This window comes from Melitaea cinxia, chromosome 3 (genome assembly GCF_905220565.1).
Source record: "Melitaea cinxia chromosome 3, ilMelCinx1.1, whole genome shotgun sequence".
NCBI lineage: Eukaryota > Metazoa > Arthropoda > Insecta > Lepidoptera > Nymphalidae > Melitaea > Melitaea cinxia.
In genome coordinates, this window is record NC_059396.1 from 5,062,476 (window position 1) to 5,089,822 (window position 27,347).

At 31.7% G+C, this 27,347-nt stretch overlaps 1 protein-coding gene across 1 annotated transcript in view; it reads left to right on the forward strand.

Moving 5' to 3' along the window:
• The first annotated feature begins 21,952 nt into the window (after positions 1-21,952).
• Positions 21,953-27,347, forward strand: part of LOC123669098 (protein Wnt-10a) — a 38,859-nt gene continuing 33,464 nt past the window's right edge. Inside the window, exon 1 of the mRNA XM_045602735.1 lies at positions 21,953-22,053. Within this exon, the coding sequence (XP_045458691.1) occupies positions 21,953-22,053 (101 nt within the window). The remainder of the gene's footprint in view (positions 22,054-27,347) is intronic.

Here is a 27,347-nt window from a genome sequence, read left to right on the forward strand (position 1 = left end):
CAAATACTATTAATATCAAGAAGTAAACTTCTGCAGTATGCCAAGTACCGTAAAAAAAATCTAGTTACGCCAGAACCTATTTTAAAGTAGTTATAATATTGGATACAATACTGGTTGCCTATAACTGTGTTTTTTATAGCAAGAATAGGGCAGACAGAGCAGTACATAGGTACTCGTAAGAAAAAAAAACTAAATATCATTAATAAATTCAAACCAAGCACCATAAGTTTCGTTATAAAATGGACGATAAGAATATACGACTAAGGGCGGAGTTCACCGACTTTTAAAACGGGTGTTTATCAGTTAAACAACTGATTAAATCATTTTTACTGTTCACCATACGTTAACCAGTGTTTACAGCCCTTAAACAGCCGATTACTATAACCGAACTCTACAGCATTGTTTAACCGTCCATCAATGCCATATTCGGACATCTGGTCAACAGATTCTGCTGTGACTTTACAACAGTTGCAACATTTCGTTATTAGTTGAAAGTTTTTGGTAAGAGATAAACACGCAGTCAGTGTTCAATTTCAATGTATTAATTGATAACTATCAAGACTTTAGGCCTTCTTGAAAATCTAGAAAATATAGAGACCAAAACAAGGAGACCTAGAGTACCTGTTTCAAATGCGTCGTAATTATTACGAAGAATACAATGATTCCTCATTTAAAACTAGATTCCGTTTGTCAAAATCATCGCTTGAAAAATCGTTTGTTCTCTTTTTTAAAGCTGCCATTTTTCAAGTAAACCGTAATTTAAAAATTAAACACTCACAACAGAACAAAATAATAATCAACACAGAGAATGTTAGCACGTGCAAAGAAATAATAAAAAAAACACTTGACAATGGCAGCGCCGTGATGTTATTACCCATCCAAATTGGACACTACAAGCTAACGTAACAGTATCCAATGCGTTCTCGAACTTCTCAAGTTGAAAGCGTTTTATTTTATGCTACTAACTATAGATGGCACCAAAACTCGTGTCGACTAAATAAAACTATGTGACTTCCCTAATGAGTAGACTTATAGCATTCATTCATTAGTAGTTCATTCGCTGTGAGCGTATGGTGATTGCCTGATTTAGTAACCACGGTTAAAATATTCGTGATGAACAGTGAATACTTTACCGGGTGCATAACCGATGTTTAGGGATTCATCGGCTGATTACTCAAACATTGGTTAAACGATAGTCGGTGAACTCCGCCCTAAGATTCCAATGAAGACCGACTGGACACAGAAAAACCCCAGTAAGACCAAGACACAGTTACAGAAGCTAATTTATAGTGGCCCAAAACCGTGAGCACAATAAGTCCATCATCATCAGCCTATTACAGTCCATTGTTGGACGCAAGCCTGCCCCTGAGTATGCCACAAGACAAAATCTTTTGATTTCAAAATTCTGTTATTACCTGCTACCCTCTACAAGTCGTCGGTACATCTGGTTGGAGGGCAATGCTACGTTCACCGAACCGTGGCCTCCAGTCGAGAACTATATATAACTTCATATATATGTCTATATAATATGTACCGTAATAGAAGAGAGTAAATAACAGCTGTACTATTCTTAATCATCCTCTAAACATCCTATGACTAAGTTTTCTGTCTATATAGAACAGATGAGTAGGGATCGATCAAAATTAACACGCTAATACAATATTAAAATATTAATATAATTTCTTTATAATGATAAAATAATGATTTTATTAATATTTTGGTTAAATGTAGCTAAAAAAAATTAGTTAATATAAAAAAAAAAATCATATAAATAAATTTACGATTTCCGATGACTATAACCAACACGAGATTAACCTGTAAATGTTTTTATAATAACGGTTAAATGTTTATACTAACTCCAATTAATGATTATAATTTTGGATTGCATTAAATTATAAATATTTATTTGTCATTATGGATACTAAAGAAATTTATTTAATGTCTTAATGTTAAGTGCACTAAGATGACATTGAGTTGCGCGGGTATAAACTGAGTTCATACCAGAAGTTAAGACGTAGAATACTTTTTATCTTTTAACTAAGCGTATTTCACTTGAGGGAGACGACTACAGGTGCATAAACAAATAAAAAAGTGTGGGTAGTTAATGGTAAATATTTAGGTCATAGCCTTATTTCACTATTTTCAATTTTAGTTTGTAATATCATAAGTTACAAATACCTTGAAACCTGTAAAAAATATTTTGAAAGAACGGCTTATCTTAAGCATCTAAGCCTAATAAAAGGGATAACAACACAAAGATGTAGCGGATACAATTAGTGTTATACTTGGTAGATGAACTGCTTTTAAACCACTATGCAAATTATTCAAAGCAATAATCTGTGAATTATTTCAAATTGCCTTAATTACAACACACCTGTTGAAGGAAGGACGTTTAATAGAATAATTTAGTGCCAATTTTTTTACATTTAAAAAACATTATATTGATATTTAGAACCTTATTAATTAAAAATAAAATTTAATACATTTCTATTAAACAAAAAAAAAAAAATAAAAAAAATAATAATATGCATAGAAAATAATTACGTATTTATCCTTATTACAGTAATCTAAGATAATGACATAAGCCAATATTTTAGTCCATAAAGACTACCAAATATTATTTGTACTGTTTTCAATTAGCGATTTACTCGACATGGTGTGCATCCACGTGTGTTCAGCTTCACACGGTCCTAATGACCCGAAGATGTTATCGTTACCAATTTCATCGGAATGCGAGCCCAGAAATCGATATAATTTCCCTCTTAATGTACAGCTAATAGCTTCAAACTGGCGACTAAAATCGCACGAGACTTTTTTGTATAATTTTTGTGGAACAGATAAGTGAGATTTCCTATATTTATGCGATATCTTTATTATTATTTTTAAGTAGATAAATAGATACACTTATTTCCTAAATTACAGATAATTATGTTTAATTTTTAAAGTATTTTATAGTAAAATATTTAAATTGATTTTAACAGTTACCTTAATCTATGATCGGGTGTGATAAAATACCCGTTTTTAATTAGAGATAATTAAACAAATTAATTAATACAACGCGTTTTATAATGTGATACCAACATCTATAACATGAGAACATTAATTTTTTATTTTTCGGTAAAATTCAAGTACACGGTCTTCGCAGACTATCGACTGTCTATCGGCTCTTAATATCGACTTCTTAATCATTCCTAATTGTCGTCGTCAACTGATTCACTTCTTGAAATTCTTCCTAATCTAACGACAAGAGCCTAGTATCAACAGAAACTTGCGATCTACACAACTCTATTAAATGTTTGGCGACCTCATAAGTATAAGATATATAAAAAGTTTGTTTCATAATGAGAATCAACTATGTGTATTTAAGTTTACTGTATGTTATCATCTGTACCATATTGTGACCCGATAGACGATGTCGTGTCTTACGAACTGTTTAACACTTGATGTTTTTGAGCAACATTCTTAATTTATCCTTTTATAATAATATTCTGTAAAGTATTAAAAAACATGACAAACAATACGGGTAGAAATGGTCCAAGCGTTCTCGAGTTATGCGCTTAGCAACACATTAACGATGCATTTTTATTTATGTAATAGCTGTGCCTTGCGGTTTCACCCGCGTTAATTTAAGAAAAAAAATATATTAAATTTTTAAAAAATGAAAATAAAAAATGACTTCGTTCAAAGGGCTCAAAAGCACCTTCGAATCGTCATATTATAAAAACCTTCCTCATAAATAGACTCAACATCCAACCAATTCAAACCTAACTATATATATATAAAATATATATAATATATAAAAGCTATGTTATATTTACTTTATATTAAAATTCCGTAGGGGATTTAAATTAAAGCGACTAAAATGTCATCCATTGTCTTTAGTCTGCAGAAACTTATATGGTAGCACCATTTTAGCACACACACAGGTTCAGCGTGAAATTGCATTAAATTACTCATCGATGTCCATAGGTAAAGGCGATTAGTCATTTCAGGGTTTTTCATGAATAATAAATTACGATGATTCACTCTTAATTTCAATAGCGGTAAAGAAAAAGTTATTCGTGACCGGATCTTAACATATTATAGAGATTTTTTCCATTTAGACGTGACGATCACGACGTAACTTTGAGCTAAAAAGCCTTAATTTAGTATATTATATATACTTATGTTATTTCAATTCCAAAAGTACTACTAAAGACTGAGGAAAATGAAATCATCTTTGAAAAGAAACATACATACATAGATGTCTATCTTACGAATTAAGAACTACAATAATAATAATTATTTTTAATGTTATTGTCCAGTACTTTTTGATAGGACCTGCTTGTCATTCTACAAAAGAGATTTTGACATGTGATATGGTAAGCATATAATGGGCAGAAAACCTTTGGAACTGGAATAATAAAATACACACATTTTTTTAAGTTGTAAGAGCCTAAAACTCCCACTAGTAAATAAATAATATCTCCTTTCTTCTTATGAAAAAAATTAGCTACTACAAACGTACACCTACGATTCAGTTTGTAACATCCCACGGTTAGGTATAGGCCTCTTTCACCGTGTAGGAACAGTATTGAAGTATTGAATTTTTGCATAAATATAGTCAAACTTCTCATTAAGTAGGTTTTAATATCAAAATAAATAGCTAAATAATAAGACAGGTAACTACTAACATTTATGGCTTCAACGAAACAAACTCTGTAGCATAATGTGTTTATAAATTTATCAGTGAAAACAAATTAATTAGAAAAAATCATTAGACGTTCATCGAACTTTCTGACACAAATAATTTTTTTCAAAACAAATATCTAAAATGTCAATAACAGTCTGTTTAATTATATTTTACCATTTTGTTATCATTTACTTTATCTTTAATTATATTAGTAATATACGATAAGTTTGAGATGACCTACCTAGACACCTACCAGAACTCTAAGATAACAAATTAAATTTTTAACCCTAATAAAAAAATGTTAGTGTAGCAATACTGTTGCAATGACTCAAACTTACATTTTACAAACAAAATAATTATCAAACTTGTTTTAGATGTATAAATATAAGAATAATCTGTAAAGGTAACATCAATATTTACCCACACAAAGAACAATATCAACAACAAAAGAAATCTATGCAACACAGTGACTCATCAAACTCCCATAATATCACGAAAACGAAATAAAATTAATTACATAAGCGCAAAGCAAAACCTTTAATAACCTTACAATATGTAATCTCGATAAAATGAATAGCTACTCACTTGAGATGAGACGAGATGAGATGAGACGAGACGGGATGATTCTCACGGCCAAATTGACATGATTATTAATAACGCACCTCTTGAAGGAGGGGCGATTGACACAATAATTTATTGACAACATTTTTATACACGAATTTTCATGCAAATTTGAACTTTATATCGTTATGGTAAGGTTTATTTGTGTGCAAAGATATCTTTGTGCGTATAACTGATAGTATCAAGAACCTTCTTTTAGATCTCACTCGTCATCGATGTTGAGACAAACGATTCTGACGCGTCATAACGTAATTATTTGCGTATCATTGCTGATACTTTTTTTTTGTAAATGTCACTAATACATAGTAACCTAATGCTTATGTTTTAATTTATCTATTGAGAATAAATTGACGAGTTTTTATCTGTTATATGTGCGAATCGTATAATTTTTTAATAATTCTTGGGAAGCGATATTTTTATTGATTAGTCTGTAAAGTTTGAATATTTTTGAATAATTAATTCTGAGCTTAAACGATGCGTGACCGATTTGATTAAATTACGCTTGCCAGACTAGCTGCTGGTCAATATAGAGGTTAAGACGTTTAAAAATGTTAAAAAAAATTAAAGCTTATTAAATTACATTTTAGTAATATATAGTATTAGTAACTAAGCTTATAATGAGCTGAAAATATACAATGGATAATTCGCGCAAATATTCAGTGAAACCCTTTTTTGAAACTAAATATATAGGTTGTTGCAAGATATTATAGTATTATATTTTAGTTTTTATAAGCTGAGGCAGACGAGAGAGAGAATCCTGCATAGTAAGATAATAAGTTTATTTAAGGTAATATTTGCTGTATGGCTACGGTATTAAAATATATAGCCCATATATTTACCGATACAGCTACATATATTTTTTTCGATCAAATAATACATATATAAATAAATATATATATTACACCTAGACTCAAGGTGGGAATCGAACCCACAACCCTCGCAGCAGAAAGCAGGCCCACCACAAACTGTGCCAACGGGCTAGTCAAAATACTTTAATAGGTAATAGTTTTGACTAGCTGTGTGGTTACGGCAGTAAGAATATAGCCATCGCCTCTCTTCTCGTGGGTGTCGTAAGAGGCGACTAAGAGATAACACAGTTCCACTACCACCTTGGAATGTATAAAGCCGACCGATGGCGGGATAACCACCCAACTGCTGGCTTTGAAATACACAGGCCGAAGACGAGCAGCGTCTTCGACGCGACGAAGCCAACCCTTCGGTCACCAACTGGCCTGCCCAGCGTGGTGACTATGACTAAAACACATGAGTTCACGCCATTTTCGGCGCGAACTTGTGGAGGCCTATGTCCATCAGTAGACTGCATTAGACTAAAGTGTGTGTGTGTGTGTGTGTTTGTGTTTATTAAAAGCGACATCAAGACATCAAAGAAAATTTAATAAATAAATAAATAAAACAACCTTGATGTTTCACCCTGAACTTTTAATCTATATTCAACTAGCTGACCCGGCGAACTTCGTATCGCCTAACACAAACTTTATCGTATGGTATTAAAGTTCAAATTGATTTTTAAGTATTATCACAAATCTTTTGTATGGGAGTATAGAAAAGTGTTGTTTTTAGACTTTTTCAGGAAATTTAAATTTTTTTTTTTTTTAGAATTTTTCTCTCCATAAGAACCATCCTCGTACTTCAAGGAATATTTAAAAAAAAAAGAATTAGCGAAATCGGTCCAACCGTTCTCGAGTTTTGCGCTTAGCAACACATTCAGCGACTCATTTTTATATTATAGATACAGTTTTATGTTAAGCAGGGTTTTTTTTTTTGTTTGAACACATTTACAATAAATAAATAAATATCTCATCGTTAATTACTCATTAGAGTATGTAGGACATCTTACTTACAACAATGTTGATTGTAAAATAAAAAAATTGCTTTTCTTAGTAATGAATACAATCGCTATACGTTAAAATACCTTAGTTATTTGAATACGATAAAGCACCTCCGAAGGGCCAAGCCACGCCCCGGTACGCCCAACGCCCCCGCATTCGATTGCCTAATTTCCCGCGTTTACAATTACAAATTCCAAACCACGTTTGTAGATATCGCAAAATGCAAAAATAAGTAGGTACGGCTGTAGGAGAGATAAGTGCGTTCCATTACAACATTGTCGAAATACGAAATAATGTAGAATATTTTTATTAACATAATTAAAAATTTTACTAATACCTGTTGTAAATGTAAAATATTCTGATGAATAAAAATAAATAAAGCTTCTAAGTTCTTAAGAATGATTTTTTTATATCAGTCATCAGTTCAATAACTTTATAAGTCCACAAAAAACTTACATATAAACTTACATATTAATGTAGCTAATCGTGCTTACAATAGATTTGAATCACTGACCACAATAGGAGGTAATTAAACCACAATCCAAATATTCTAGGCGGATCTCACCGGTGGTCGCAATAATAAAATAATCACAAATATCATCAATCATAACTAATAATGCTTAGTACGTATATTTACATCGTCTCTGAGAGACATACAATGGCATAATCTTTGAACCAAAATGTTGTTTTTTCTTGTTATTTTAGTAAAAATATGACTGTTGTGTATGATGATACGGTACGATATTTATTGTCTACATATTTTTTTAATAGACTAAATAAAACAACATTACGTAGAGAAATTACGTAATAAATTACGTAGTTAAACAACAAATTTCACTATTCAATGTTCCTAAAGTCAATATTATACTCAAATGTACAGGTATAACAAAAAACACTTTCTGTACCATACATCAAAAATAAAAAGAATCATCCACATCAAAAGCAAAACGAAATATCTACGTCACTTACTCTTTGCCAACTGGAATGACTACGCTTCCGCGGTGGCGTTCCCACAGCGACCTCCATCGCTCACCGATCGAACTGACGAAATTAGATCGATTAACTCGATAAACCTATCGACTGTCGATAAATCGATAGTATCGATACCACTGACAAATTATACTGAACGCCCTGTCTGCGCCCGCTCGATTGATGTTGTTCAACGGACAGAAAGACTTGATATATGGTGCTGGCGTTTCAAGAGACGTTGAGTGCTTATAGTGACTAGATCTCGGTAATTGATTAATTTATATAAGCACTTAATGAAACTTACTAAGCGGTCGGTTTGATAGATTGTGCTAGCCGTGTGTTTTATTTAAATTGAATTGGCTTTTAGTTGTATTTATTCTATAACATTTGAAGTGCGATAATAATCGAATTTTGAATATTATTAATTTATAATAATAGGTCGGGGGTGCTTGATATATTAAATGTAACAATTATTCTTCTTGCAACTATCTATGTGCGGAGAGTTATAAAAACATAGTAAAAAGTTATGAAAAAATAGTAAAATGCACCCCACTCTGAATTGAATTATTCTCTTAATAGCTTAAATTTTATTATAATTTTATTTTGAAGTAATTGATAATGATTGATTGTTCGACTACTGTAATATAAACTCTTTGTAATTAAAAATTATTTTCTACTTTTTAGTTCGATTAGCCATAAAAGCATGGTTTTTTAGTAATTTTTTTTAAACTACAATTTATTTTAGATATTCAAGTGTCGTGATACAAATTTTTAGGCAGGCATCAATGTTGCAGGGTGTTTGTTGGTGTTTTTTTTTTTTCAGTAAGCGTATTTTCAATAAAAAATAAATATACGTGACATCTCAATTTAGCCCTTTGCTGTGATATATCTTTCTTTGCTTGAAATTCCCATGCAGAGTCGAATGGGCCAGCCCAATGAAAATCCTATTTGTGTATCTATACTAAGTTTCCCAACCATAGCCAGATATGCCTTTGCGTGACATTCCCATATCGAGCCCAACATGGCAGCCTAAGAAGAACCTTATTCGCTCGCACTTTCAAATTTCACGTCAAGTTATATAGGATAGTTTACTTTATTTAATTTATAATACAGCCTGCAACGCCACCATGCTGGGATAGGCTTTTTTTGTAAATCAAAAGGATAGGAGCTTAATTAATTAATCTATTATTTATTAATATCAAATCCATTAATTGAATAATCCACCACGCTGCTCCATTGCGGGTTGGCAGATATATTCCCTACTACGAGTTACGATCGCTATCGGGCGTATATGATAACAACTAATAGCACACTGCTTAACTTACTCTCCGAGGAACGATGGTGAGACCAACAAGACCAGATATTTCCAGATATAGCTGGTAGAAATACAGATATTTACATTTCATTTGTACATTGATTGATTTGTATAAATACAAATATCCATCCCGAACGGGAATCAAACTCCCAAACCATCTGTGTTTCAGGTGCCTACACGCACTACTACACCAGAGCCGCCGGTTGTTTATAATTTACCTTAACTGAAAGTATAATACTTTCAATAAATTTAATAAAGCGCTCATGCGTCCATATTCCATGTATACTGTAGTTTCATTGCCTTGGTTCTATTTTTGGGAACGTTGCATTGCCATTGAAACACAAATCTAAACATACAAATATATATCTACAAAAATATCTCTAAATTAATATGCATCCAATTTAACATAAAGAGTTCCAAGCTTGTAAGTAGAACTTAAACAAATTTCTTGATTCAATATACCTACTTTAGAAAACAATAAATATTATTTAAAAAAATTCTTCACGTACATACAAGGTACAGCTTTATTATACATAGGAAACATTAAGCAATCGACGATGGTGTAGAGTTACGTCAATAAATTGCCTTTCAACGAGATCTTTGCCGGGACAGATTTATAGTTAAGTGCAAGATACCTCAACACTCTTCACTACTGACATATTTATATAAGCGCTACTCGTAATTATACTTCAGCGTTAAAAAAGGCATTTTAATTTATTTCAATATAAAATAAATGCAATTTGTTTTTATCAAACCTTTTTTTCTTGTTTTCTAATAGAAATTTAATTGAGATTAATTAAAATCATTCGCTCGTTTATATGATTGTAGTATTTACAAGTAAAGGTTTTGTTTCGCAATTAATAAGCCCTTATGTCTAAGATTATGTTTTAACTATCCAATATTATTATAGTCTATGGATGATATCAATAAATGTATGTTTCTAATATATCCAAAATTTTCACTCAGAGGAAATCACAATCACCTTTTACGTGATCATCAACGATCATCGGTTCAGCCTGCAATATCCCACTGGCTGTCTCTTTTTCTATGTAGGAGAAGGATTGGAGTTCAATCCACATTCCCGCTCCACTGCGAGTTGGCGAATATATTCCCTAGTATGATTAACGATCGGTATCAGGTACCTATTTATGCTAACAACAGGGACCGACAGCTTACCGTGCTCTCTGAGGAACGGTTGGGAGACCCACAAGGGAAACATCGAAATCTGAAAGATACATAATGCATTGTATAAATACAAATATCCATCCCAAGCGGGAATCGAACCCGCAAGCTGCCGGTGTTTAGGTGCCTACTTTCACCACTTCACCAGAGCGGCTATTTAAGTGATCGTATTGATATTAAAATACATATGCAACTATTGAATGTGTTGTAAAATATAAAACAAAATGTTATAATTTTATGAGTACACATAATGTACGACCACGCGACGTGTTAATTTAATTGTATAGGTACCTATATAGTCATTTGAACAGCCATGTTATAGTAAGATTCTATAAAACATTTTACGACTTGCCAGAGCAAATCAAATCTAGCGATGATGAAGATATATTCTACGATTAGGTTAGTCCTAAATTAATTAATTACGTTACAAGACTATTAATTGAAAACGACCTTTCGATCACAATTCTATCAATTTTACATCAAATAAATTATTATCGATGCTGTATAGTATAAAAATGAAAAAGAATTAGCTAGTGTGTTTTAGCTAGCAAAGAAACTATTTAATTATCTCAGCGCAACGAGTACAGAATGTTAATGTAAAGTAATCGCTGTATTTGAATCCAAAGAATTTAGTGATTAAGTTTGTGCAGATGGGTGAGGAGGTAGGAAACATTATGTTTCGTTAAAATATAAAATAATGTATCGTTCAAATCAAGCCAAATGTCATATGAATCATTTCCGTGGCAAGTTTTATGATATGAATCGATTCTCCTCCATTATCATCGATAAAAGCTAGTGGTAATGCATTATTTTATTTCTAGTTATTTTTTTATTATTATTAATAACAATCTATATAATTAAAATGAATGTTGCTAAGCGCATAACTCAAGAATGGCTCGACTTATTTTTTTGTATGTTCCTTAAGGCCCACGGAAGGTTTTAATCCTAAAAAAAAGAAAAAATAAATAAAAGATATCTAACCAATTGAAAGATTCTTTTTGTGTAGGTTAGTTTCTCTGAAAAAGTCTATAGAGTATATAATATTTTAGTGCGACTATTTCACAAATTTACGAGGGTGAAACCGCGTGGCCCAGCTAGTTATAAATAAATGTTCATGTTTAAGAGTAATAATAAATCTATTTTGTTTTCCTATATTTGTCATATTCAATAATACTTAAATAATGCAAATGTTTTAGTACGTATTCGTATTATTAACCTACTGGAATGCTATCAGTGACAACTTTATAAGACTGATACACTAAAACATAAAATAACTAAATCTACAGCCACTATTGAATTACATTTCTCTGTCTGGCGTTTTTCTTTTATCTAAGATCAGTCAGTTCTTTGACATCAAAATTATTTTAGCCTTGAGCAAATAAACATGCTCAATCTATTTTTTTATAAGAAATTGTATAAAAGTTCATATTTAAATTCTAATAATATTATTTAATAACTTTTTGAAATGTTAACATCTTTATTATATGTATTCTTAATTAGACAACAAATTAATGTTGTTATAAAGACACTAAGCAAAAAATCCTCAAAACACGTTCCAATCAAAACAACAACATTCACAACGCACACTGAACTTAAAAACGCCGCATCTGCAAATGTAAATCTCGTACCGAAGGCAGTTTATCAAGATGCGTAAATGCTCGCAATTAGCCCATGTGAAATGTCGCATACACTTGCTAACGAGGACGCGCCTCGTAAGCTGGCCCCACACCGGATTTTATATCGAATGAAATACAAAGGATGGCATTCAATTAGAACGAATATACAAATCTCCATAGATTTTATATCGCATTTTCCGGTTACATTATCAATTCCTAGTAATCAATAAAATTGTCTGTATCTGGAGGATAAATCTGTATTGAAGATTAATTAATTATTTTCAAGAATCAATTACTTATTTTAACTGTACATGGAAGAAAACAAGTGTCATATTTATACCATGGATTTATTGTATGTCCATAAAAATACCAATATTAGAATAAAGCTTGTTTTATAAATAAATAAATAAAGTTTCTTCTACAGTGGTGTACGAGTGTCTTTGCGTGTGTATGTGTATTATACATTGGATTTTACTCTTATGATTTTACACTTTTCATCATTATTCTACTGTGTGGTTACGGTAGTAAAGAACATACACTCTGTTCCCGTGGGTGTCGTACGAGGCGACTAAGGGATAACACGGTTCCACTACCACCTTGAAACTTAAAAACCGACCGATGACAGAATAACCATCCAGCTGTTGGCTTTGAAATACACAGGCTGAAGACGGGCAGCAGAGTCTTCGGTGCGACAAAGTCAGTCCTACGGTTACCAACCCGCCTGCCCAACGTGGTGACTATGGGCAACACACATGAGTTCTCGCCATAATGTCTGGCGCGATTTTGGAGAGGCCTATGTCCAGCAGTGGACTGCGATAGGCTGAAGTTGTAATGATGTTAGTGATGATTATTATTCTCCGAAAATATATATTTAGATATGATACGTTTTGATTTAGAAGTTGATAAAAAACATTTTAATATTCAAAGATTTTAAGAAAACATTATATTAGAGTTAAGTGATTTGTAATCATTAATCTATTATTTTTTTATTATCAAATACAAGAATTATAAGAAAAAAAATATGAGAAATTGACCAATTAAAAATATCACAGCAATCTATATATCACTACGATGTGATCTCAAAAATAATTAAGAAACAAAAAATATATTTAAAACACGTTAAGTAGACTTCTGTAATTATATTAATTCATATGAAATAAGATTTTCGTACAAAAAACGGCCATAATAACCACGTTACGATATTGATATTTTGAGTGTTATACTGTTCAATTCAGCGATACATAACCTACAGTAAATGAGTTAGCAATATTTATAGCTAAGCCTTATTACAAAAAAAAGTAATTATATTTTAAAAACTTACTGTTTTTTATGTTCGCGTTTATTCGCACAGTGTGCGTCTACCCTTACACATCGTATCGACCCTACGCTGATTTATAGTCCCTTTATATGGCCCTCTAAAGTTTTCTAATTGAGCCTGTGTGTGCGTCTCAACAATCTTTAGTGTAATTAGCGCGAGCTTATGAGAATTTTGTGTTGATGAGACGGCGACCATGTAATTTTATGACTCTAATATTATATAAACATGTTGATAGCGTGAAATATATAGTAATGTATGGAAATTAATGCATTATAATATATGACGGACAATTAGTTTTTATACGTTAACTTGATTATGTTATTTTAATTATTGTTAAACATACATAATTTATTTACTACAAATGTGTCATTAAATTCTATTTCTTGTAGTTATATTCGTGTTTTAATAGTTATCAGATACGGAGATCTATGTGTAAAATGACGATTTGTAAATAAATATTACTTAGATATTAATTTATTATTATAATCATACTGAGTGCGGTTATGCTCAATTTTTTTTTTTTTTTTCTGTAAAATATTTTCGTAGTTTTGGTCAAACCGTAAGTAAACAAATAGACGATAGACGAATGGTGTTAGACTCCTAGTATTGAATTGTGACATATAATTAATTGTGAAGATACGTACAGAAGAAAAACATATTTCCAGCAGTTATCGACTATCCAGAGACCCCTAGAGTTTTTACTCTCTCTGTCTCTACTCTAAAGAATTCTAGGTTTGTAAAAGCTCAGAAGTACGGAGACAATCATTTCATTTCATCGTCTTCTAATCTATACAAAGTTAGGGTACGATTTTCGAGGGTTCGATTCGTTTCTTCGATTTCTCTGGGATTCCACCATTAGATCATGGTTTTCTTATCATGGTACCACACTTGGGATATTTACTTTTCAACAAAAAAAGAATTATCAAAATCGGTTCATAAACGACGAAGTTATCCCCGAACATACATAATATACATAATATATATACATAATATACATATCCTTTAATTGTAAAAAGAGAAATAGAATACTATTTACAAAAGATTATTTTCGCGAAGAAGTGAATAGTTTAACAATATAGCTCATAAAATCAAATCGTTAAACAAAGTAAAAGCTTATATTATGATCGTATGTGAGAATTACAACATGCAATAAGGTTTTGTGAAATAACAAGTCTCTTAACATTTACAGTACAAATCCATGGCGCATTGTTTCCCATCAAATAATGAATCTGCGAGGCGTTCACAGGGTAATTGATAATAACAGAAAATGATCCATGACAGTAGCTCCCGGCGGTGTGGTGCAACATTTTATTTAAAATGTTGCCTTATGCACTAGTAAAAAAATTTTTTTTTAATGTCGTTCAACTTATTTTTTGATTAATTATAATAATTTTGATTAAAGCTCTATGTTGACATTGCCACAATAAAAAAGTGCGTGCGTACATAGTGCATATATGTCAGAAGTGAAACTTCTTTCGCAAACTAATTTTTAAGTCCCGTATATACTTATACAAATCTAAACCGTTCCAGCGCCATCGACCAATTAGCCGTTTCAACAAAACGTCGCCGTTCCATCCGTAAAAATTTTACCCTCATGCGCCTAAAGAAGATTCACTTCAAAAATATTTGATTGAAAAAAAAACGGAAGCAGAACCTTCTAATGTTTTACGGGATACGCTTAGTAAAATGTATTCAAAATTTTAAAGACAAAAATAATAAAATTAAAAAATCTACATTATTTATTAAAATTAATTACACAGCACCATATATATTTCCCATAAGCGTGTACTTAAACCTTAAGACCTCTATAGTTATTTGATAAATCTAACGCTCATATATGGGAATTGTAACTGATCTGGCAACACAAACAGTCTCCGCGGCAGTCCTGAGGAAATTTATTTAAACACCAGTGTTTACGAGCTAATGACGGACAATGGGTATTCATTGCAGACAATCGACCGCATTTAATAAATAGTAAGTGCTATCTTGAAACCACGGTTTAGTCATCGTTTTAAATCTTCTTGTAGAGAGTGTGTATAGGAAATGACATCATCGCTGTTAAGCAAATTGTGCCAAAAGCACTGAAATCAATCACTTATCGATGATGTTATGTATATGACAATACAATTTAAAGTCAACAATACATGATGACATGATGACACATGAGCAACGATCGCTATCTATATCTATGATATAATATAATATTATAAAGTTTTTTTTTTTGTTTACTTGAACGCGCTAATCTCAGGAACTGCTTATCCGATTTGAAAAATTCTTTTATTGTTAGCCCATTTATCAAGGAAGGCTATAAAGCTATATAACATATAACATTTTTATATATATAAGCTATATAACATATTTATGTACGTTTAACCGCCTGGCACAGCTAGTCTACGATAAAAACCTGGACCAATATATCTATACGTATTGTCCGTGCCACAATAGGGATCCACAAGGGTATACACCCAGACCAAAAACAAATGTTCGTACAAATGCACCCTGAGTGAGGACGACTCTACTATTACACTTTGTGTAGTCTGGTAGGCTCTCGTCCAAAATTATAACGTTTAAATGACTGCAATATTACTTTTGATTAATTAAAACAAAATATATAAAACATTACACCTACTATAAAGAATAACTGGGATTATTGCAGGTTTAAATGTATGTATTTGAAAAGTTATAAAATTTTCAGAAAGAGAGTACTGTTAGTGGTAAGAGGCTGTAAAAAATACAAGTCAGTAAACACGCAAAAAATATCTGTAGCTTTAACAATATTGTTAACAAAATGATTTTGTTTCTTATCAAGAACGTTTACCGATCTCGCAATTTTTAAATAACCATCATAACCTCTACAGATATTGTCGTCAGGTTTCTAACGAATCAATTCTTATACAACAAAGTCACAGTTTGTCTCTTTCAACGCGCTTACTCAGAATTTATACCTACTTTTTGGTTTATTTTTTGTGTCACATACCTATTAGGTATGTTTAAAAAAAGTTACATACGTGACAACTTATACATAGTGGAGTAAAATAAATGCACATATGTTGATAGTATATCAAGATTTAACTAATTCAGGTGAAATCGCATAAGGTCTAGTAAGCTTTAAAACCTAAAAACACAGAGTACAGCATCAACAGGTACTAATTAATAAACGTAGTTCGTGTTACTTACACGTTATTGTTATAAAATCCACACATAAAACACTAAAATACACTAAATGTAACGGTACACATCAGCTTATTAGCGTATTAGTGTTTAATCTCGTTGCATACTTTGTTCTTCTGTTGTTTAAGGGTAAGTAATTTATATTGAATAAATTTAACATATGTATGAAATACTTCCTATATTGATGTTTGCATGAGATGAAATTTGATTTAAATTTATAAATATAAAAAAATTAAAATTGTTAAAGTATCTCGTAAATAGTGTCTATTATAATATAATATAAAAAAATAATAATAATACAAACAACACTTCCTACCCGTCGCTACTATATCGTGTCCTCCAGCGATAAGATCGCCTTTATAAATCTGTTATTAGTTACTACTCTGTTTGTTTGTATTTTGGTATACAATAAAGAATATTATTATTATTAGTATATATTTTTTATAACTTTTACTGTGAAATAAATATGGCTCTCATGATTGAGGATAAAAATATGTAAGCTAAAGATGTCATGTAACATGAAGAAGTAGGTAAGCTAATAATAAAGGTTTTCGTATGTACATAGAGCTATATCACCTCACTTAATAAGCTTAAAAAAATCCTAAGATAGTTACGAATAAAATAAACTATAATTATGTTTGCTGGCAAACGAAAAAAACCGACATCAATTACATCGATAAGTAATACAGCGTAAGTAGACGAAAAAATTAACAAACGCACTAGTCGTTACTATGATTGTCGAAGGTTCCTCTCGATTTCTCTGGAACTCCATCGTCAGAGCCTGGTTTCCTTATCATGGTACCACCCATGTGATATCTTCTTTTTTACAAAGAAAGAATTATCAAAATCGGTTCATAAAAGAAGTTATCCCCGAACATACATAAAATATATATACTGTCGAATTGAGTAGCCTCCTCCTTTTTTGAAGTCGGTTAAAAATAATTATGTTTCCTATTCGTATTTACCTATTTTTTTTTCTCAATATTATTAGGTTCGGAACCGACAGCGGGTGGTGAAAGTGGTTCCTTTCAGAAAAACATAAGTATAATTCTCCTGGGAGTTGGTCAAATTTTAAATACAACACTTTTACTTATACGAAGACTTATTATGCTCCCAAAATTCAATGGCTTTACAGACACTATGGTCACGGACGACTTGTTCTATGTCCGTGTAAGTAAATGTTGTTGTGATGTGTCGATAATAACAAAAACGAGATTATGTGCATGGATTTTTTCATCTTGATTGAAAAAATAAATTAGTAAAGTGACCAAGAATTTCTTTTTTCGGTAACAGCCGTAAAAGAATGAAGACTGTTGCAAAATTTAAACCGTTTAACTTATTTTCATTTCGTTTTTAAATATATATATTGATTGATTAAAGTTCTGTTTTTTCTTTGTGATAAAGAATTTCATTAGTGCTGAGACAGCATGTTTCGTTTCGCCAATGTTACACCGATTCCAGAAGACTTGAGAGTTTATACATTTTTGTACACAGTACCGATAGATAAGTTAGTATTGGAGTAGCTACTTTGAATTTGGCAGATAATAATTTATCCTTTTTTGCTGCAGTACCTACCTACCCAACTTTTTAAACTTTTTTATTGTTTTACGGTCATGGACCTTTTTTGTCAACAATAAAACTATAATAAAAATGTTTTACACTAAATCTCAATGCGGTGCTTGTCCCAACTTTCTACATTATCTAACATTTAGTTTTTTTTTTACAGAAACTCTACTGCAGTAAAAAAATGACAGGCCGCTAAAATCTAATTCTTATCAACGTTTACAGTATATTTAAAAATTAAAGTGTTTTATTAAAATTGTATATAATATGTAAAAAATGGATAAAAATTCTATAATGGAACAAAAATTTTCATTTAATGAATCAAATTTTAAAAAACACAAACAGACGTTTGCTATTCGTATCGGTAACGTAAATGCTGGTAATTTTTTTGATATAACCGACCTTATAACGTTTTTTAAGGAGTGTATTCTAAAAATACAGTACACACCTTAACTGCTGACGCTATTAATATTATCATTTATGATAACCGAGAGATTTTACAGCGTAATAAATGTTGTTCAATGACCACCAATGGTTTATAGCCCCAACTTGCTCTATAGAAATTTAGTCAAGTATAATGGACGTGCTAAGTAACTGGCAAGGCTGACTATCTCCAGCGATTGCGCCTTTCAGTGAATTGACATATTTCGTCGGAAATTTATTAATTAATTCGAATAAGCACATATAGACATATTTAAATGCTAAATTGTTTTAGTTAATTGAGTTTACTTTTTTGTTTATATTATATAATTTAATAAAAGATTTTTCCTGGACTATTATTATTCCTGGACTATTATTAACTCCTTTTTTACTTTTACTGGCTTCAACTAAGTCTTCAGAAAAGACAGTACGGGTAATCCCTACTTTATTCTTTTAATTGCCACTGGCACTAAGTTATAACATTTGAAATATATATTTCATAAAATCATTACATTTGTACGTAATACCCACTGCATTGGGCTCCAAGATTTAATGTTTTTTACTGATGAACTTTATAGTACACATAATTATTAAAAAAAAGTTTTAATCGTTATAATTGATAAATAAAAAAACCAAATTTAAAATTTAAAAATTCGAATCAATCGAATACAGCAAATAAAACCAATTTCAGAACGGAAGAGCCCTCGAGTTGAGAGGCGCGTGGCAGATCAAAGAACGGGCATTACCATACCTCCCTGACCGCGCATAAACAGACGTATGTAACAAAGCAAATCATAACTTAAGTATTCTTCCGCTGTTTCATAATATAATATAATCTATACATGTAATAAATTTGTCTTAATAAAACGTTACGTAATCATTATATTTTAACTGACTTCAAAAAATGAGAAGATTCTCAAATTCGACCGTGTCTATTTGTGTTATGTGTATTAGCCCATAACTTTTAACTGGGTGTATCGATTTTCATGCTTTTTTATCAAAAGTTGGTGCTTGTTCATGTGGTAACATTTAAATTTGACAGAGTTCTGGTACATTTTGAGTTATTTCTAATAATGCGTATTTAATTGATTATTTTATCAACTAACTTACGTTATATAATATTACTTATCAATGTAAATTGAAGTTGTTTTTTTTTTTGTTTGCGACAAAACGCAATTATAAAACTAGTGTGTATTCGTGCCTTTGTCCTCGCTATTACTTTTGTATTTATTTTTTATTTTTTCGGAAAGTGTAAGTTGACCCCAATTAGGTACTTTAAAGTAAAAAATTAACGTGTAACTGTAAAATTGTCATCGAAATCTATTATGCCATTTTTTCTTTTTTTATAGACAATCTTCAAAGGAAGACCCTTTTTTAATGCTACTTTTACTGTTAGAATGGTAAAAAAAATGGTGTAGGTTATTAAAAAACACTCTACGAACCGTACAAAGCAGTTGTGATTGTATCATATCAATGCAAATGGAGTTGCAAATGAAGTATTAGAATATTAGTTATTCAAGTCAAGTATAACAATTTATATTCCTTTTTATGTTAGTACAGCGTGCAATTTAATATTTTTTGGAATGTTCTGTACCTAGCATACTACCAACTTTGACGTTTTTATCTCTGTGCGCCAAAGGCGCATATTAAAAAATATATTTCATAATATGAATTGTTTATGTCATTAACATAATTATTATCATAAATGTTTTAATAGTAATTAAATTGTATCATTGTAGCAATAGTTTTTTTATTAAAATAACATAGTAGGTAAGTTCCTTTGTAATTTAAAGTATTTTAGTTAAATAGGAACTTTAAAATAAATATAATAATTTAATGAGTTCAATATTATTTGTATTAAATAAAATATTATATTGCTACGGCGTATTTTTTATTTCTTATTAGTTTTATCACTGCCAGTTAATTGTTTTAATGAACGAACAGTAACCTACTTAATGGTTGATTAAAAAAATAGATGCAGCTAAGTCCTATAAGTTGAGAATAAAAAATCTAATATTTTTGGTACTTATGACGCTACTTAGTTTAATGTTTTTGGTTAATACGACAACATGTAATTTGCATATTACTCAATGCGCACGCGACTATGTCACCCTAATGAGGGGTCCTGCCCTTCGCCGGTCACTTTCAATAGACATCGCTACCCTCTCAATCATTCAACGATTTATCTTCAACTGAACAGGGTATTTGTCAACCATGTCGCTTAGAATGATCATTTTTATTAATACTCTTTAATAATATATCTATAATACTTCCGTAGGTCCAACAACGAGTACTTTAGGGTCAAGCTTAATTTGCAAGCCTTACTAATAATTGTGTAAAAATATTATAAATGTAATAATTAATAATAAATTAGAGAACTTACAATAATAACTTGTTATTATTTAACATTTTGATTTGATGATATGCCAACAAATGCATTTTAAACATTTATCAAGATCGCGTCACAAACGATGCAACTGATACAATCGAATGTATTTCGTACCAAACAATCTAAAATCTAAAAACCAATAACAACGGGATATCGTATCCCATGGTCGGGAATAAAGCGCGTGGGGCGGCATTTTATATAGGCAGGGTTTGAGTCCAACGTGCCACTGTCAAACGAGACTTCTCTGTGAACACACGGCCGCCTAATACCCATCAGTGTAACAGTTTTATGCCGAAATATCGAGTAATAATTTCGTAAACAAGGATAATGAGAGTAGGTGGAGTCGGTAGGCGTCCGCACGCCCCTCTAACTTTTTTCTCGACGTCTGGGCGGCGCGAAGAACACGCCTCGGGTCCCACGCGCTCGAACGCGTCCGACAAACACGCTCTATAGACAAGCCGACGGAACCGCGCCGACGGCCAGCCACCGACGTAAACAAACGTTATATACGTTCATGCGAAAAAGTGGTGAAACGGATCGAATACCTAAACCTCTGGTGGGATGTTGACAGCTCGTATCGAGCCATTCGCCTAATTAGCGTCGCTCATAACGACCGCAATCGGACGAGTTATAGTCGTATTAATTGACTATCGATAACTAATGGAGGAGTAAAAATTTTTAGCAACTATGCGATAATTTTGAACGATGTATTCGAATCGGTTTTGAAATATTCGAATGGAATCGAGTGACGGATTGACATTTTGTGCTACGTTACGAATCCAGTTTTGAAAGCATATTTTCACGGGAGTTTTTAAGTGATCGTCGTAAACGATGAACCTAAACATAGAAGATGTAGTGCTGCCAACATGAAAAGCCTGAAAGTAGCCTTCGATGAAAAACACAGGATGCGCAACACGCATACATCAGCTATATATTTTATGCTGATATTATTCATAAAAATGGCGAAGTAAGTAAAATTACCATAATAAAAATAATAGGTTCTCATACGTACATATATATTATAAATTTCAAAAATTGTTTTCTATAAAAAAAAATTTACTTAACAAATTTTGCTCGTATTGCCCTCTATCCACTTATAAGTCTAATTATAAAACAAAGTCTGTTCCAAATTTATGATTTTAATTCCAGTAGTTTTTGCATTTGAATGATAAAACAACCAGTCGCTATTAACATATGTAGAAAAAAATAATTAAATTCTCAAATTGAAACAATATTCGTTCTTAAATCAACGTACTAAGGCTTATATCCGGGTACGCGAGTTAATCGTATACGTAAATGACAATAAGCTTCAGACAAATAGGGGCGTCGCAATGAATACGATACTAAAACACCACGACACTAATCATGCAAAACAAGCCTAAGTAGGCAACAGCCGACTAATGAATAATGATAGTGTAATGATAATACATGGTAATAAATGCAAATTTAAAAGGTGACACTCATTTGTCGGGCCACCCAATAGCTCGGAGATTTACTGAGTATGTAAATGCGTCTCGATATGCCACTGCACGTGGTCGCATAATCGCCGGCCTGTTTGCCGGGTGATTGATATTCACTCAATGGATTTACTGCCAGCTAGGCGATCTACGACTTAAATAATTTTTTATAGCATTGAATAAAATTCAGTTTTTATCCCAGTGATTTTAAATAAACTATCTACTACTACTACTTATCTAGGTTTTGATAATATTAAATACTTAATTATAATGAAACAGCTTTTTTAGATTTTATCGCGGTTTATCAAGCTTTTTAATTATAATATTAAACATTGTATAGAAGGGTACTTTGTGTATGCGTCACCAAGTATATTGCTGCTTTTTTTATATTATAAAAATGTATTTATAATATTTTTAATTTTTTTTATATTATAAAATTGTATATAATTTAAAAATAATATGTTCTGGATAAATGAACCTAAATTACTGTAGTTATTGCAGATATATTTATATGTCATTTTAGTATGCAAAGAATTTCTTTCAACGTACAGATTTTCATGAATTCATTACCTAAGGGGGTGAAATAGCTTATAATACGTTATATGTAAAGAAGGAAGAAACTTTATTAGCATTTATACTTAATAATTTAACATGTTTCGATGGTTTTTGAAGTTTTCGAAAAAAAAAACGGAAGCTGCGACATTTAAACTTTTACTCTTAAACTTTTATCCTTCCCGAGGGGATCAAATACGAAACATAGTTTTTGTGGGTTTTAGTGCGAAATTTGTATATGCGTGGTTTTTTAAATTTTCATCAAGTAATACAACATAGATAAACGAAAAAAATTAACAAACGTATAAAACGTATATATTAAACATAATTACATATATATTATATACGTTTCTCGAAAAATGACTAGATATAGTATATTAGGTATAATATAATCTATACATATATTAAAATGGTAGAAAAGTCAAAACTCTACATTGAATATTTTTTTAAAAGAACACTTGAGATGTGATTTACAATCGATACCGAAGCCAAAAATATAGTTAATAGAATTTTTGTCTGTTTGTCTGTATGTATGTCCGGGATAAACTCAAAAAGTACCGCATGGATTTACTTCAAATTTGGCACGAATATTATAAAGAAGTCGGGTCAACATATAGGCTACATATTATCATGCTATCACCTACCGGGAACGAGCAGTGAACCTTTATTTCCTCAACGCATTCTGTAACAACGTGTAATCTAACGACGCATATTTGAATGTTGTTGGTATTATGTTAATAATCTATAATCTATAATATATATAAAAGCGAAAGGTCACTCACTCATCACGAAATCTCCGAAACTATAACACCTACAAACTTGAAATTTGGCAAGTAGGCTCCTTATAGGACGTAGGCATCCGCTAAGAACGGATTTTACGAAAATCGACCCCTAAGGGGGTAAAACGGGGGTTGAAAATTTGTATGAAAGTCCTATGTTTTTGAAGTAAGAGACTTGAAATTTAAAGTGTACGCTCTTTAGATAGTGAGAAGGTGTCCAAATAATGTATCTTTAGACAGCAACTCCCTTTCGGGGTTAAAACGGGGGATGATAGGTTGACTCCCTCATCACGAAATCTCCGGAACTATAACACTTACAAATTTGAAATTTGGCAGATAGGCTCCTTATAGGGCGTAGACATTTGCTAAGAACGAGTTTTACGAAATTCGACCCCTAAAGGGGTAAAACGGGGGTTGGAAGTTTGTATGAAAGTCCTTTGTTTTTGAAGTAAGAGACTTGAAATTTAGAATGTTCGCTCTTTAGATGTGAGAAGGTGTCCAAATAATGTATCTTTAGAAAGCAACTCCCTTTTGGGGTTAAAACGGGGGATGGTAGATTGATTCACTCATCACGAAATCTCCGGAACTATAACAGCTACAAACTTGAAATTTGGCAGGTAGACTCCTTATAAAACGTAGACATCCGCTAAGAATGGATTTTACGAAACTCGACCGCTAAGGGGGTAAAACGGGGGTTGAAAGTTTGTATGAAAGTCCTATGTTTTGAAGTAAGAGACTTGAAATTTAAAATATTCGCTCTTTAGATGGTGAGAAAGTGTCTAAATAATGTATCTTTAGAAAGCAACTCCCTTTTGGGGTTAAAACGGGGGATGGTAGATTGATTCACTCATCACGAAATTTCTGGAACTATAACACCTACAAACTTGAAAGTTGGCAGATAGGCTCCTTATAAGGCGTAGACATTTGTTAAGAACGAGTTTTACGAAATTTGACCCCTAAAGGGGTACAACGGGGGTTAAAATTTTGTATGAAAGTCCTATGTTTTATGAAGTAAGAGACTTGAAATTTAGAATTTTCGCTCTTTAGATGGTGAGAAGGTGTCCAAATAATGCATATTTAGAAAGCAACTCCCTTTTCGGGTTAAAACGGGGGATGGTAGGTTAACTCACTCATCACGAAACCTCCGAAACTATAACAGCTACAAAGTTGAAATTTGGCAGGTAGGTCCTTATAGGGCGTAGACATCCGCTAAGAACTGATTTTATGAAAATCAACCCCTAAGGGGATAAAACGGGGGACGGAAGTTTGTATGAAAGTCTTAAGTTTTTGAAGTAAGAGACTTGAAATTTAAAATATATGCTCTATAGATGATGAGAAGGTGTCTAAATAATGCATCGTAATCTATATATATAAAAGAGAAAGGTCACTAACTCACTCATCACGAGAACTCAAAATCCATCTAGGTTTGACAAAGATAAAATTTGGCAGGGAGGTAGTTTATAGTTAGCAGACGTCCGCTAAGAACGGATTTTACGATATTCCACCGCTAAGGGGGTTTAATTGGGGTTGATAGTTTGTATGAAACATACACAGCCTGAAAATAAAACTAAAAATGTGGTGTATAGAGAGGTTTTATAAAAATAACTATTAAATTATACTAAATTGTGCATTTTAAAAAGTTACTCAGTTTGATAAGCATTTCAAGTGACTGAAATAAAAAAATAATTTGCGTTAAACATCTTAAAAGTAATGCATATCTTTAAACCACGCGGACGTAGTCGCGGGCAACAGTTAGTGTATTATAAAACAAAGTCCCCAAAAGTGTATGTGATCGATTCGCTCAAAATCTACTGAACGGATTTTCATGCGGTTTCACCAATAGCAAGAGGCAGGTTTACGGAACAGCTAAGCCGATTTTGATGAGAGCTTCACTGGAAGTTTGCCGGGAAAACTTTGTGACACACTAATTTCAACGCGGGCGAAGCCGCGGGCACAGCTAGTCATGCTATATAAGCTAGCTTCACACTATAAAAATCACGTAATATAAGTAACTAAGCCGATAAACATAATTAAATGAATATAAGTAGACAAGACAATTTTAAAGCAGCGCCATCTATGAGATCTTTCTGTAGATATGAAATGTAAAGAAGAAACGGGTAAATGAATGTTATTTTAAAAGGTATAATCGTAGGTATTTTTGGTGCTGTATATCGTTCACGCAGACGACGTCGTGGGCAGCAGCTAGTAATATATATATATATATATATATATATAAGATACAATAAAAATTCTGTCCTTAAAACTTTACTACATTTATATCTTTCGTTACAGTGCACATAATATGAAATATTTACTATTGGATTTTATTATAGGTTTTGTCATACAATCATATTTATAATTCTGTTTGGTGGTAAACGAAAAAAACCGACTTCAATTATATCGACAAGTACGTAATTTAACGTAAGTAGACGAAAAAAATTAACAAACGCACTAGTAACCACTACGATTTTCGAAGGTTCCCCTCGATTTCTTTAGGGTCCCACCATCAGATCCTAGATTCCTTATCTGGTACCACCCTTGGGATATCTCCTTTCACACAAAAAAAAAGAATCAACAAAATCAGTTCATAAACAACGAAGTTATCCACGGACATACATAAATAAAAAGACATATACGGTCAAATTGAGTAACCTACCTTTCTTGAAGTCAGTTAAAAAGACTGACGAGAGATTGAGAAGATCTTTAAATAACTTGAATCGATATGTGTCATATAAAATATTATATTAATCTAATTGATTCAAGTAAAAATAATTATAATCTATAGAAATAAATAAAATTGGAGTGTCTTTTTGTAATATCATATATATACACGGTACATATGCACGATAAAATAACATTTTTACAGTTTTTGTCTGTCTTTCTGTTTGTTACGGCTAATATCTGAAACGGCTGGACCTATATTGACGGAACTTTCACTAGCAGATAGCTGATGCAATAATTAGTAACTTAGGCTACTCTTATTTTAGAAATTTATTTACCTTATAAGTCTGCGAACTGAACAATAACTTTTTTGTTAAATTCCACGAGGACGAAGTCGCGGGCACAGCTCATTGTAAAATTAATATATTTTTTTTATAAATTTAATTATAATATTATATATAATTATTTTATTTTTTAATTTATTATAAATTTTAAAATAAACTCTATTAGAATAATTGTCATTACAAATGGCTTGGTCATTTTAACGAAAAGCAGGATCTAAATGTAAAGAGATTCTCTCTGCGTTTAGTTCTTTCAAAAACATTCATATCCGATGCATATTTAGATATAAAGAGTCACATCGTTTTACAACCATTTACACTACTTCATACCATTATTTTTATTCATAAACTAGCTGACTCGGCAAACGTTGCCTTGCCGCTAAACGCTATTTAAAAATAGAGGTTTGTGGTAGAAGGGTGAAAATTTAGCGCTGTATATATTTTTCAACGCCAAATCATAATAAAATAAAA